At 40.9% G+C, this 13,625-nt stretch overlaps 1 protein-coding gene across 1 annotated transcript; it reads right to left on the reverse strand.

Annotated features, from left to right (window-relative positions):
- Positions 1 to 4,074: 4,074 nt before the first annotated feature.
- Positions 4,075 to 6,487, reverse strand: LOC143939957 (olfactory receptor 11L1-like). The gene has a single exon (XM_077461050.1). The coding sequence runs from the start codon at positions 6,223 to 6,225 to the stop codon at positions 5,257 to 5,259; it is 969 nt and encodes a 322-aa protein (XP_077317176.1). The 5' UTR covers positions 6,226 to 6,487; the 3' UTR covers positions 4,075 to 5,256.
- Between the last annotated feature and the right edge of the window lie 7,138 nt (positions 6,488 to 13,625).

Genomic DNA, 13,625 nt, shown 5'->3' on the forward strand with positions numbered 1-13,625 from the left:
GTATCAGTAAGGTTCTGGACCTGTCCTTCAAGTCTGGCGTAGCCATCCTGCAGCGATTTTACAGCTTGGGTAAGGGCTGACAGATGCGTGCAGATATCCTTCATGGGAGAGGTCTCTCCTGCGGGCTCAGTCATGGCTGTTTCGTACTGTTAGGGTCCAGGTGTGGAAGCCCGACTTGTAGGAGGAGACCTCTCTTACAACGCTGGTTCAGGAGCCGCTGGAATGGAGACAGCGGTCTCGAGAGCACAGTGGGTAGGAGTGCCTGCTGGATAGGACCGCTGGAGCTGGTAACAGAGCGGAGGTTCCTCTGGAAGGCTGAGCGACTGGAGGTTGCTGGAAGGCTGAGAAATGCAGACAGTAGCTTCAGAAGCCGAGGGCTGAACAGGCAGCAGGCTGGAGCAGAGTCAGACGGTCCGGGTCAAGGTAAGTAGGCAGGTGGTAACAGGAGGCAAAGAGGTGTCGGTAAAACTGGCAGAGGTCGGCAACGGAATCGTAGGCAGGAGAGGTAGCGAGGTCAGGCGGGCCGGGTCGGGTTTGGAGAAGGCAGAGAAGTCAAGCAAGCCGGGTCGGTAACGGTAGCAGGTGATCAGGTTCAGAATCAGGTATTCAGGTACACAGGAGCTGAGACGAAACAGCGCCGCACCGACGCACTTGAGGAACCTTTAAGCGTTCAGTGGCGGGAAGTAGCGCACGAACGCCACTCACGACCACGCGAACGAGCGCGCGCACGAACGCCACTCACGAACGTGCATACTAACGCATAAACGAACGCGCACGCGAACGCGTACACGAACGCGCAGGAAACACACGCCGACGCCTGTGTGAACGCAGCTGTGCCTGTCCATTGCTGGTAAGTTCCTGACAGTACATCTTCTTTTGTCCTTGACATGCATAAAGCAGGAACACCAGGACCTACCCCTATTACCCCTGAGAAAAGGCTTTATATCAAAACTGGCACCCCCTTACACTTCCTGAAACTTTGGGGCAAAGTTAAAAGATTGGTAGTTAGACTTTGGGCAATCAGATTTAGACAGCACCAACAGTTTGTGCAGGGCGTTAACAGAAGGGTTCATAATATAAGTGGTATATAATCTAAGGGGAGGAGGTGGTACAAAAAGGTAATAGCTGCCGGGGGAATTATCTGATGAAGCTGGCTGAGGCAAAGTTGTAGGAGGGGGCAGTGTAGGCTTCCCTAAATAAATGAGTTTTTGCAGGGATCACCTAATGGGGAAAGGATAGGACCTGGCTGGGGTGGATGATTTGGGTGATATCTCAAGATCAAAATAGATGAATCCAAATATCTCAAGCTAAGGTTCCTCAGTTTAGGCCGATGTATTCTTCTACATTTTTGGTAAAAAAAAAATCGCAATAAGTGTATATTGATTGGTTTGCACCTACAAAATGGGGATAGATTTATGGCATTTTTATTATAATTTTTTTTTTTTTTTACTAGATCTGTAATTTTTATCCTGAATGTGACATTGCAGTGGAGAGATTAGAGACTTTTGGCACTATTTTGTGACCATTGACAATGGTTTATGACAATAAATATGCACTGATTAGTGTGCAAATGTCACTCGCAGGGAAGGCGTTAACACTAGGGGGTGATCAAGGGGTTAAATGTGTTACCTATGGAGTGATTCTAACTGGGGGGTGGGACTGACTAGGGGAGGAGACTGATTGGTGTTCCTATATACTAGGAACACACAATCTGTCTCTTCTCCACTGACAGATCCACACACAGATTACACACACAGATCCACCTTCCTGCTCTTTCACCAGCAATTGCGGGTGCCCGGCGGTCAACGTGGCTGCTGGACATGCCTGTCGGCTCCCAAGTGACGCTGCACCCCGTATACCACCAGGAAGCCAACTACGTCATATAATGCCCACCCAGGATGGGAGCTCCCACCTGTGGAAGTTATATGATGTCATATGGACGGGTAGGGATGTGGTTAATGGGAAAAGTTTATTTAGATTCAGTCCTAGGGCCCCAGCTTTCCTAAACTCCACCCTGTTTGCTGTTTTGGTTTGGGTAACTATTGAGAGACAGATGTAAAGTAATGTGCAAATTTCAAAGAAGCCCTAAAACAATAAAGTTAGAGGAAAAAAAGACGTTATATATATATTTTTTTCTATTTTAGGGAGAAGCCTCTAAAGTAATAAAGTGCAGTCAGGTTTGACTAAATTCTAAAAGGTTTTTTTTGGCAACAGCTTGGCAACAGATGTTTTATTCTCGTCTTTTCATTATTTTTTTGTACCTGACTTGCAAATTTATAGTGACAGTGATTCTGTTCACCTGTTGATCACTAATGTGGGAGAGGAATTATCTATTTTTTTTTTTTTTTTTTTACTAAGTTGCTGCTGCAACAGATGCAATGTATTATTTTTCAAGGCATTGTGTAATACTTTTTCAAGACAGTTATGCATTGTGAAAAAATAAAAAATATATGACTACAGATTCAATGTTCTTTGACAATTGACATAAAGTGAAATGTGTGGGATAAACAGTCTTGACTGAAACAGCATTAAACCTGTATGTTTTTTATTTATGTATTTATATATAATGTATGTATTTATTTTTTCTCTTCTTTCTCTTTTGTACTTTCTTTGTTACATATACTTATCTTTAATTACTTTAAATGATGTTACCAGTCCATTAGCTGATCATTTTTCCCTATACCTTTAAAAGTAAATGCATTCATCTTCTGGAACTTTTGTTTGAATATCACAGAGGAGCTGTGAATTGTAAGGCTTTGGCCTTCTTGCCTGACTCAGCTTCAAAAGTTGGGTGGGGACCCACAGGCTTATAATGGTTTCCTGAGACATATGAGTAACATGTTTCACAACAGTTGAAACCAGGGTATCCCTGGACATTCGGGTGTTATGCCTTATTGTAATTTTACATCCCTCAATCTGCCTAATGTTTTTATCTGAGCCCCATGAGCAAGTGTGGTGAACCCAGGGACTGGGACCTGGTACTGGCATGCAGCATTGACTATCCCTACCTTCATGGGCTCTGTCAAATATCGTCTGTTGCTCGGACTCTGCACCCTGTGGGGATCACACTTTACCCATCCATATTATAACCCTTATAAGTAGTTTTAATGCCAAACCCCTGATCCAATCTAAAATTCCTCCAATAACTGTACACTGACATTCTCTCTTTTTCTTTTTGTATTGATGCACGACTGTCCGGTGGTCCTCCCTACCACCACCTGAAGAAGCAACAACAATCACCATGCCATAGCGTAAGACAAAGGTGTAACAACTGGATTTTCCTTAACCATGTTGAAAAGTGCAATCTCCGGTCCAATCCAATCTTTGCAAACATCACACAGCAATTCCAAGACTAAAAGATGCCAGGATCCCACCATCGATGTTGAAGTTACGCTCTTCCAAGGCCGAGGGACAAGGAAACATTGCAGTATAGGCACTTGTGGTCCAGATGTGAAGTCTCAGAGGCACCAGAACATCTTTGCTTTGTACTCAAGAAAAGAAGAGGAGGCCACAGTGGTGGTGGTTGGGGGGTTGGACCTTCTGAGCTGTTGTGGCTGGGTGCAAAATCATTGAGGGAGGGCATAAGTTCAAGAATGAACTCCAGGGGTAAATTATGTAGAAATATTGATATTTTTATTATAATATATGATATATTTTTACCTGAAAATGAACAGTATTGTGTATTGTGGGACTGGACAAACTGAAAACAGGTGTAATAAAAGGACATTATAACCAGCCTTGGAGTTATGTGGCTATCTGACAGTGTGATACTCTGTTGGGGTTGTCATTTCTTTAAAAGGCACATTTGAAGTGGTGGGGTGGGGGGGGGGGGGGGAGGCAGCTGGGGCTGTCTGTCTTTTTCTATGACAGGTGATGACCTCGGTTGATGAAATATAAGAGAGCCCTCTTCATCTCCCCACCCCCGGACTGAATGTAGCAATGTCTTTGCATATGTGAGAGGGAGTGTCTCTACCTGGAAGGGGTGAGGAGTGGTGGGCTTTGCAAGTATATATATCAGAATACAGACCTCTGGCTCTGTCTCTTTGGCTTGTGATCTTAAAGCAGCTTGGGAACATAAGGTTTTTCTGTGTAATGTACCTCCTTTACTTTCTTGGTGTGTAACTTCCTCTTTCTGCAATTGTGTTTGTCCATTAGCAACACTTTGTAACATATGTTTTTAAGGTTTATCATCTATGTTATATTTGGTCATAATTGATTACTCAAACGTTTTATTTTCTGTATGAATTAAATTAGATATTTATTTTTAAGCACAGTTGTCATTGGTTATTGATTGTAATAGTAATAGATGCAAAAGCATTGGCTACATTCTTATATAGGCAAAAGGTTATAATCACTTATTGTATTTATCATTAAGTGAATAAGTGAGGTAGGTAGAAATCACCAAAACAGATGGGAGCCTGTCCGGCCTCAAAGCTTCAGCAAGGCATAACATGTGTCCGTGAGATAACATCACAAAGCAGACCTGTGTGAAGGAAGGAGTGGCATCCTCAGCCTGGACTCCAGCCTTGCCATGCCCCCCAATGCATTTTGCTTCACCCACCAAAGCTTAATCGCAGGATGGGAGTTCTGAGCAAGACAGGTGCATCATTGGCTGCCACATGATACAAAATAATTTAAAGATGATAGAAAAGAAATAGAATAAAGTACAAGTCAAACTGGTCAAAATGTTGGAGCAATCACTGATATAAAATATGAGCAGCCCCATCCAAAAAATAAACAAAAAAATAAATATGTATAATATTGGGCTACAGAAAAGCTGGAATGAACAGAAAAAAATTATGTTATAGAAAATATATTTGTATGTACTCTATGAGTCTAGCAAATGGTATTGACTTTAAACAAAATTCAAAATCTTAAAAAGTCAAAAAAATACAAATATATATGCTCAACAACACAAAGGTATAGGAAATTCCTAGGAAAAGTTAATGAATATATATCACAAAAGAGAGTCAGATTAGGTTCAAAGGAACTTGTATACGTATTATATGTTGGAGTAAATTAATAACTAACCATCTAGTTTAATATCAAGCATCATGCATATGGTAAAATGGGATGATGGAAAGGATCATAAAAAGTAATAAAAATTGCTAAAAAAATACCTACAAAAAAGAAGAAAGGTAAACGACAATGGAATACCTCTCAAAATGCTGCAAGAAAAGAAAAACTGGAAAGGAAGGTAAACTTCCTTTTTCTAACCATTTTCCCAGTGGCAGGGCCTCCTACTGTCACACAAGGTTAAGGTGTGAAGTGGCCCAAGAAATGCCTTTTTGTCCTTATTAGACATTTTCTCAAACATTTTTGCATACCTAATTTAATATTTTTGTTTCTCAGGCTATATATTATGGGATTGAACATGGGAGTGACAACTGTGTAGATAAGAGATAAAGTCTTACTAACTGTGCTTGAAAAGGTATGTGCGGGTATCGCATAGAGACTAATAAGTGTTCCATAATATGTGCACACTGTAGCCAGGTGGGAGCTGCATGTGGAGAATGTTTTCCATCTACCTGTGGATGAAGGGATATTCAGAATAGTAGTAATAATGCAAATGTAAGTTCCAATAACAAATAAAAATGGAAAGAGTGCCACTGAAGATGTAAACATGAAGGTCTCTATTTCAACTGCATAGGTGTCTGAGCAAGAAAGTTCTAGTATGGGAGCAAAATCGCAGAAATAATGATCAATAATTTTAGGTCCACAAAATTGTAACTGTGCAACCATTATTAATGTGATTGACATGCTAGTAAAGGCCCATCCCCATGAGAACAGAACAAGTTTGACACAAAATGCAAAACTCATCACAGAACAATAATGGAGTGGTTTGCAAATAGCCAAATATCGATCATAGGACATGGATGCAAACAGCAAGCACTCTGTTGCTCCCAATGATCCACACAAATAAAACTGTGCAAGACAGTTTCCTAGATGGATAGCAGCTCCATTCTCCCATAAAACATGTAAAAATTTAGGAATAAGATTGGTAGTAAAAGCAACTTCTGATAAGGATAAACTACATAGGAACATATACATTGGAGAATGAAGACAATGTTCAGATGTGATGACTGAAATTATTAGAAGATTTCCTGTTACTATCATCATGTACATAATAAGAAAAAAAACAAAGAGAACAATTCTAGTGCTTTGCAGGTGGTCTATTCCAATTAGCCAAACTTCAGTAATTCTTGAATAGTTGTCTTCCTTCATTTTATTATAACAGCTAGTAACAATGCTGATTCAAACAAAATGACGAGACTATAATTTTACTTTGCTGAGTATACAGGTGTTATGTATTTTGAGTGAAATATTTGCTCTATGATCTTCAAAGCTCATGTGAGAAGTAAAAGCCAAGAGCTATGGTGTGTTTTTGCTGTAGAACAGGTCATTTCTTTTTTTTTCTCACATTGCAGGAAATGCTTTTGTATGGCAAATTGTTTGACTGGGTGGCTTGTAGTAGTCATGGTCTGCTTAGAAGCCTGAAGACTAATTAGAGATACATTTATCAGATGTATTTAAATGTTTTACTGTATTTGGGGATCACAAATCCCTGCTGTAATTCTCACTGGATTCATTGTAATTTATAACCTGAATTCATCAACATAGTTATAACAGATAAAAATAGCATTTCACAGTAATTTGCTATAAAAGTATTGTTAAAGTTTTAGCTAAGTGTGGAAAGTTTTATGAAGTATTAAAGTGAACCTGAATTTCTATCCTATAGGAAACATCTAGATATATTAATTCTACATAAGCAGTACCCTGAAGCATTTACCTTTTGTCCAAAGTCCTTCTTGAAAAAAATATCTGTGCACTTCCTGGCAGGTGATTGCTCGTTGACATTCCTATACACTGTGTTTCATAACTGTATATCTGCAATGTGGCAGGGACTGCTGCCTGTGACTTCTAGGAGATTTAGTACTATTATTACTATGCTGTGCACGTTCTCCTTGCTGGAGAGAAAGCTGTACCCAAGGGCCTGTAGTGCAAGTACCTCTCTACTTGTGCTACATCCAGTCTATGGATCTATACTTAATGCACATTCCCCGCTGCTTCTTTTTTTTTTAATCAGAAAAATACATTTTATTGTGTCACAGATGCAGTTGTACAATAAACAAAGATCACATTCAGGAGGAAACCATCAGCATATACAGTGAAGTCAATACAGTGTACAAAGGATGTACAGGCTCAGAAAGCTAAGATATATTCCCTCCTATCGGATATCCGACGGCTAGAATCCTACAATAAAACGAACAAAACTACTGCAATGATGAACGCATTAAATAAACTTCGTTCGGATCTCAGGCTCCTATTACTAGAACAATACGACAAACATGTCCAATATTTGAAATTGTCACACTACTCATCTGGCAACAGGGCTGGCAAATTACTTGCTCGGAGATTAAAAGAGCATAAAACTAAATCTAATATCCCCTTTTTAATCCGCAAGAGTGACAATAGTAAACTATATAACCCCTTAGACATTGCAAATTCTTTTGCGGATTACTATTCCTCCCTTTACAACCTTAAAAATGACCCGACCACCCCACAGCCCACCGAGTCCTACATTCAAAAATTTTTTACGGGCCTTTCCCTTCCTACTCTAACGAAAGATCAATTAGATATCCTCAACTCACCTATCACCGAGCCTGAGATCCAACGGATCACTAGAACCCTCCCGACTGGGAAATCACCTGGCCCGGATGGCCTACCAAATTGTTACTATAAAGTTTTCTCACAAATTCTATCCCCAGCCCTGAAAGAGGTTTACTCTGCAGCGGTGTCCTCTGCCTCGTTCCCTTCGGAGATGCTCAAGGCATATATAGTTACTATCCCAAAACCTGGGAAAGAACCTTCTACGCCGGCCAATTTTCGGCCTATCTCCTTATTAAATACTGATGTGAAATTGTATGCAAAAATTTTGTCCTCCAGGCTTCTTCCTATTCTTCCATCCCTGATAGGGCCGGAGCAGACAGGCTTTACGAAGGGACGACAAGCGTCTGACGCCACTAGAAGGGTTGTTAATGTCCTACAGTACGCCAAATCCTGTCGGATGCCTTCTCTGCTACTATCTTTGGATGCGGAGAAGGCATTCGACAGGATACACTGGGGATATATGTCTTATACGTTGGGCAGATTTGGGTTCTTGGGACCCATTTTGTCTGCGGTCCTAGCCCTATATTACTCCCCTTGTGCCCAGGTTTACACATCGAACACGCTCTCTTCCTCTTTTCATATTTCAAATGGGACTAGACAGGGATGCCCCCTCTCTCCCTCCATCTTCAACCTCCTTATAGAACCCCTCGCAGAAAAAATCAAATCCCACCCTGACATACCGGGCTTCAAGTTTGCAGGGAAATCCCATAACATAAGCCTTTTTGCGGATGACATCATCCTTTTCTTATCTTCCCCGCATTCCTCCCTTCCGCAGGCCCACTCCATATTGAATGCTTTTAGCTGCATATCTTACTATAAGGTGAACTTTACTAAATCACTTATTTTAGGTTTAAATCTTACTTCCCAACTCAAGCTCACCCTGCAAGACAAACTTCCCTACTCATGGGCGAAGTCCAGCCTTCCCTATCTAGGGTTACAAATTACAGATGACCCACTTAAACTGGCTGATGCTAATTATATACCTTTAATTGCTAAAATAGGTAGAGAAACTAACAGACTTGCCAAAACGGAGCTTACCTGGTCAGGAAGACTAGCGTCTTTCAAAATGTTGTTACTCCCTCAAATATTGTATGTATTCCGTACACTACCTATCCCGCTCAAAAATACTCATTTAAAAGAGCTTGATACTATACTTAGGCGATACATTTGGGGGGCCAAACGACCCAGATGCGCCAGACGTCTGCTGATTAAACATCGGTCGGTAGGAGGGATGGGCTTGATTGACCTCAAAGATTACCATAGAGCGACCATACTTACCTCACTTAAACATTGGTTCTCTCCTTCGCCAGATCTCCTCTGGTGTGGCATAGAGCAAGCCCTTAGCCCGACAAAAGACCTCCGCTTACTACTTCTATCGGACTTATGGAAACCTTTCTCTCTGCAACCTCTCCCACTCACCCTGCAGGCCTCATTATTAGCATGGAGAGATTTACATAAGCTATCGGACACATCCCTCAACACCACAACGGTCCCAGCACCTATAGAAATCTTATCTCAAATGATTCCCAATGCAAACTTTTCGAGATGGAAGGCTAAAGATATCTCCCACATCTCTGACCTGTACCAGGATGACCATCTTAAACCCTTCGCAGTATTGAGAGATGAATTTGCGTTACTACCTAGAGATCTATATGGTCATTTACAAGCAACTCATTTTCTCAAATCACTAGAACCCTCTCAAATTACTATTCATGTCCCAGATACACTATGGAAATATTATGCTGCATCCCCTCCCAATACTAAAGGAATTTCCCTTTTCTACTCTGCATTTCAGAATAAATCTACATTCACCAATTCCCATCCCTACGCAAAATGGGCATCTGATTTTAACAAAACTTTCACTCCTTCTGAATGGCAAAAAGCATTCCAGGCTATTTACAGTTCTTCGAGATGCGTGAACCACTGGGAGCTCTCACAGAAAATAGCTTTGCGTTGGTATTTGACACCGTACCTTATGGCAAAAATCTCGCCATCTAACTCTCCCCTTTGTTGGCGGGGGTGTGGCGAGGTTGCCAACCTTTCCCACATGTTTTGGTTTTGTAAACATCTCTCCAGTTTTTGGGGGAGCATATTTCGGTGTGTCTCGCGCATCTCAGGAATCTTAACACCAATGAGCCCTGAACTAGCGGTCTTAAATCTGGGTATCGGAAACTTTCCCCCCCAATGTCGTACAGTGATCACGCATTTACTGATAGCGGCCTGATTAGTGATCACCAGGAATTGGAAATCTAACCGTTCCCCTAACATCTCAGAAGCTCTAGACATCATCAGACAAAATTACAAATTAGAATCTTTATTTGCTGATAAGAATGGGTCTAGAACGAGGTTTGACCACCAGTGGAAATCTTGGGTGGACTGGTCTGTATAGACTGGTCTGTATAGAATGGATCATTGAATAGATCTCTCCCCTTACTCTGTTGTTCCTTTTCTTTCCTCCTGCAATATAAGACCAGTACTTTGTTATTTTTGTGTACAACGTGTTGAATAGCTTTCCTCTGACTCCTTCTACTTTGTGATCATTGTATGTTCTGTATTCATGCGTTTGTTGTAATCATAATTCTGTTAAAATTCTGAATAAAAATTATTTGAAAAAAAAAAAGAAAAAAAAAAATGAAAGCTAAGATATAACAGTTCCATATATCACAAAGTACAGTGGTAATATAATCCATATCCTTAATGTAAATTGTATTATCCTGCATACACACATGGTGAATGGACCCTTGAATGATTGACACAAAAATAGTCATATATACACAAACAATGTATGTAAAATAACTACCTTCCACTGGGCAGGCAAACCATTTAACAATGACAATGATCCATAGGTCTTTAACAGGCATTTTTATTAGCCATCCAGTGAGATGAAGGGACAAATGACCATACATACATACATACATACAGCTGTGACCAAGCCAGAAACCCTTAGTTGCAGACTGTAAGAATAACTGCAACTATAGATCTAGAGGCACAGAGAGATTACATCTGGAGCAGGCATCCTAGTACCAGTTGGGATGGCGCTAGACCCGGAGTGTCTAGCCATGGCTGCTATATTTTTTAGAATTTGTTAGATCTTTTCTATGCTGATATGTTAACTTTTCCTCAACGAGAACTGTATTTACCTGTTCAAGCCACTGTTTTGTTGTTGGGATGTGCGGTAATAACCACAGGTCGATCAATTTGTTTGCACACAATATACAGCAATCTACATACTGCTACATTAGTTGGAGGAGAAAACAATTCCTCATCTACCACACCCAGCAAGCGAGTCACTGGATGCAACAGAACAGTGGCTTGATAAACAGACAATATAATATCAGTCACATTTTTCCAATATCTAAAACTTTTCGGCAGCACCACAGCAAATGCACTAGGTCTCCATTAGCTCCCTCACATTTGGGGCACAGATGGGATAGGAGGGGAATCCCTCCTACCCCATCTGTGAAGCAGCACCTGAGTGTGGTAAGTTCTATGCAAGATAAACAACTGAGAGAGTCGGTGTGATGGGGAGACTGAGATGATGGGCATAGATTGTAGGCAAAGTTCCCAATCCTCACCCACTATCTCTCCAGATCTTGTTCTCATCTCTGTCTACATGACAATCTATCTGCATCCTGTGTCCTTGAGGAGAGAGTAAGGTACATTTGTGAGATCATGCCCTTTTTATTCCTTGTGGCAAGTACGTCACTTAATAGTGGGTGTTCAGTGAGTTCCATCCGAGACTGACCGACCTGTGACTGTAGAGCGTGGGGAAGTTGGAGGTATCTATAAAATTGTTGTTTGGCAGCTCAAACTCTCTTTGCAAGTCCATAAAGGACTCCAGAATAGTCTGACTGTAAATTTGGTAAATGTATTTAATGCCCAAGACCTCCCATGACTGGAATCCCTCTAATTTGCATAGTTCTGTATGGCAGGAGTTACACCATAAAGAGGTAAATGCCATGAAGCCCAACACGCCCAAACTGAGTTTAATAGTGGCCCAGAGCTTGTTCGGTAAGTATATAGTTGGCAACAGGGTAGAGTACTGACATAGACAGGCTTCGAGATGAGAAACAGCAGGGGTATTTAGTGTGTCAGAGAAAAGTAATTTACGGATTGGGTCTGCTGGGTCCTCCTCCCCCCAACCCCCCAAGTGTTGTAGCTGTGAGGCCAGGAAGTAGAGTCTCATGTTTGGTCTTGCCAACCACCCCGGTCCTTGCTGTATTGAAGTGTAGACAATTTAATTTTAGCAACCTTCTTTTTCCAGATAAGACTCCTGAAAAGGGTATCAATGTGTACAAACCATCTTTGGGGAACCCACTGAGGGGAATTGTGAAATAGATACAGAAGCTGGGGTGCCCATACCATCTTTATAATATTGACTCTCCTAGTGACTGAGATTGGGAGCTTGCACCAAGCAGTGCATTTAGCATGTAGTTTAGTATTAATGGGGAGTAGATTAAGAGTTACGTACTTGGAAGGGTCCTTAGTTCCTCCATCACTCATCATATTACCAATCAGCAGAATGCAGCTCACATTCACATTCACAAGGAAATTAATCAGGCTTCTTTGCCAGGGTAGCCACCTCCACACAGATACACAATGTTGAACGTATGTTTCATAGTTAGTCTGGTTGAAAAAGACGCAAGTCCATCTAGTTTAACCAATAAAAGGGAAAACAATGTACAATCCTATATACACAATCCTATACCCATTGTTGACTCAAAGGAAGGCAAAAAACCCCAGCAAAACATGACCCAATTTGCTCCAGCAGGGGAAAAATGTAATTCTCGATCCCCCAAGAGGCAATCAGATGTTACCTGAATAAACTTTACCTATAAATATTAATATCCAGTTATATTATGTACATTTAGGAAAGCATCCAGGCCCTTTTTAAGGCAATCTACTGAGCTGGACAGAACAAGCTCCTGAGGGAGTCTGTTCCACATTTTCACAGTTCTCACTGTGAAGAAGCCTTTACATATTTGGAGATTAATTCTCTTTTCCTATAGATGTAAAGAGTGGCCCCTTGTTTTCTGTGATGACCTTAAAGGGAAAAATCTCCTCTTCTCAAGAGAGAATCAATTCAGTTCCTCTCATCTTTCTGCATAGCCGAGCATCTTATTAGTTTGGTTGCTCTTCTCTTTACTTTCTCTAGTTCCTCAATATCCTTTTTGTGAACTGGTGCCAAAAACTGAATGGCATATTCCAGATTAGGTCTTACTAATGATTTTTACAGTGGCAAAATGATAACTCTCTCTCTGGAGTCCATCCTCTCTGAATACAAGAAAGGATTTCGCTCTCTTTGGAAACCGCTGCTTGACCTTGCGTGCCATTATTAAGCTTATGATGTACCAGAACACCCAGATCCTTCTCCATCATTGATTCCCCCAGTTTTACTCCCCCTAGTGTTGTGATTAAAATGGTTTTCTATATACCTGACAAAGACCAGCTAGAGGTATAACTAACGCAATTACAATACTCACGAAACTCTTTACTTAACACTGCAGTGATAAGGAGACAACGAGAAGAAATGTGAGCCAAGATTATAGTGCAGCAGTTGTCTGGTTTATTCTGGGAGGGGCTGCATTTTATATGCACCCTTATCAGCCAATCATTGCATAGAACATGGGTGTGGTTAATACAGAGGCGTACATTACACATCATCATTACATATCATTACATATCATTACTCATGTCACCTGCTTCTGAATCACAGTCATGGGATATGTGGCCCAGACATATTGTGACACAATTTCTTTATTTAGACAGTACAGAATAAAACTGCCTATGCAAGCTATATTTTCTTATGTGCATGAAACACTGCCTATGTCTGCAGATACAGAGTTTAAGCCAACTAGTAAAGTTAACCCAAGTTAATCTTATGTGAACTTATAAAGATGGAGTCACTCTGATTCAGCCATATCACAACAATCCCCTCTAAGTCATGAAATCAA

Source organism: Lithobates pipiens, unplaced genomic scaffold (assembly GCF_037356315.1).
Source record: "Lithobates pipiens isolate NorthernLeopardFrog02 unplaced genomic scaffold, aLitPip1_a1.2 Scaffold_3, whole genome shotgun sequence".
Classification (NCBI taxonomy): domain Eukaryota; kingdom Metazoa; phylum Chordata; class Amphibia; order Anura; family Ranidae; genus Lithobates; species Lithobates pipiens.

Excerpts from the sequence above, each read along its gene's own strand:
- LOC143939957 (XM_077461050.1), bottom strand. The coding sequence starts at position 6,225 with ATGAAGGAAGACAACTATTCAAGAATTACTGAAGTTTGGCTAATTGGA.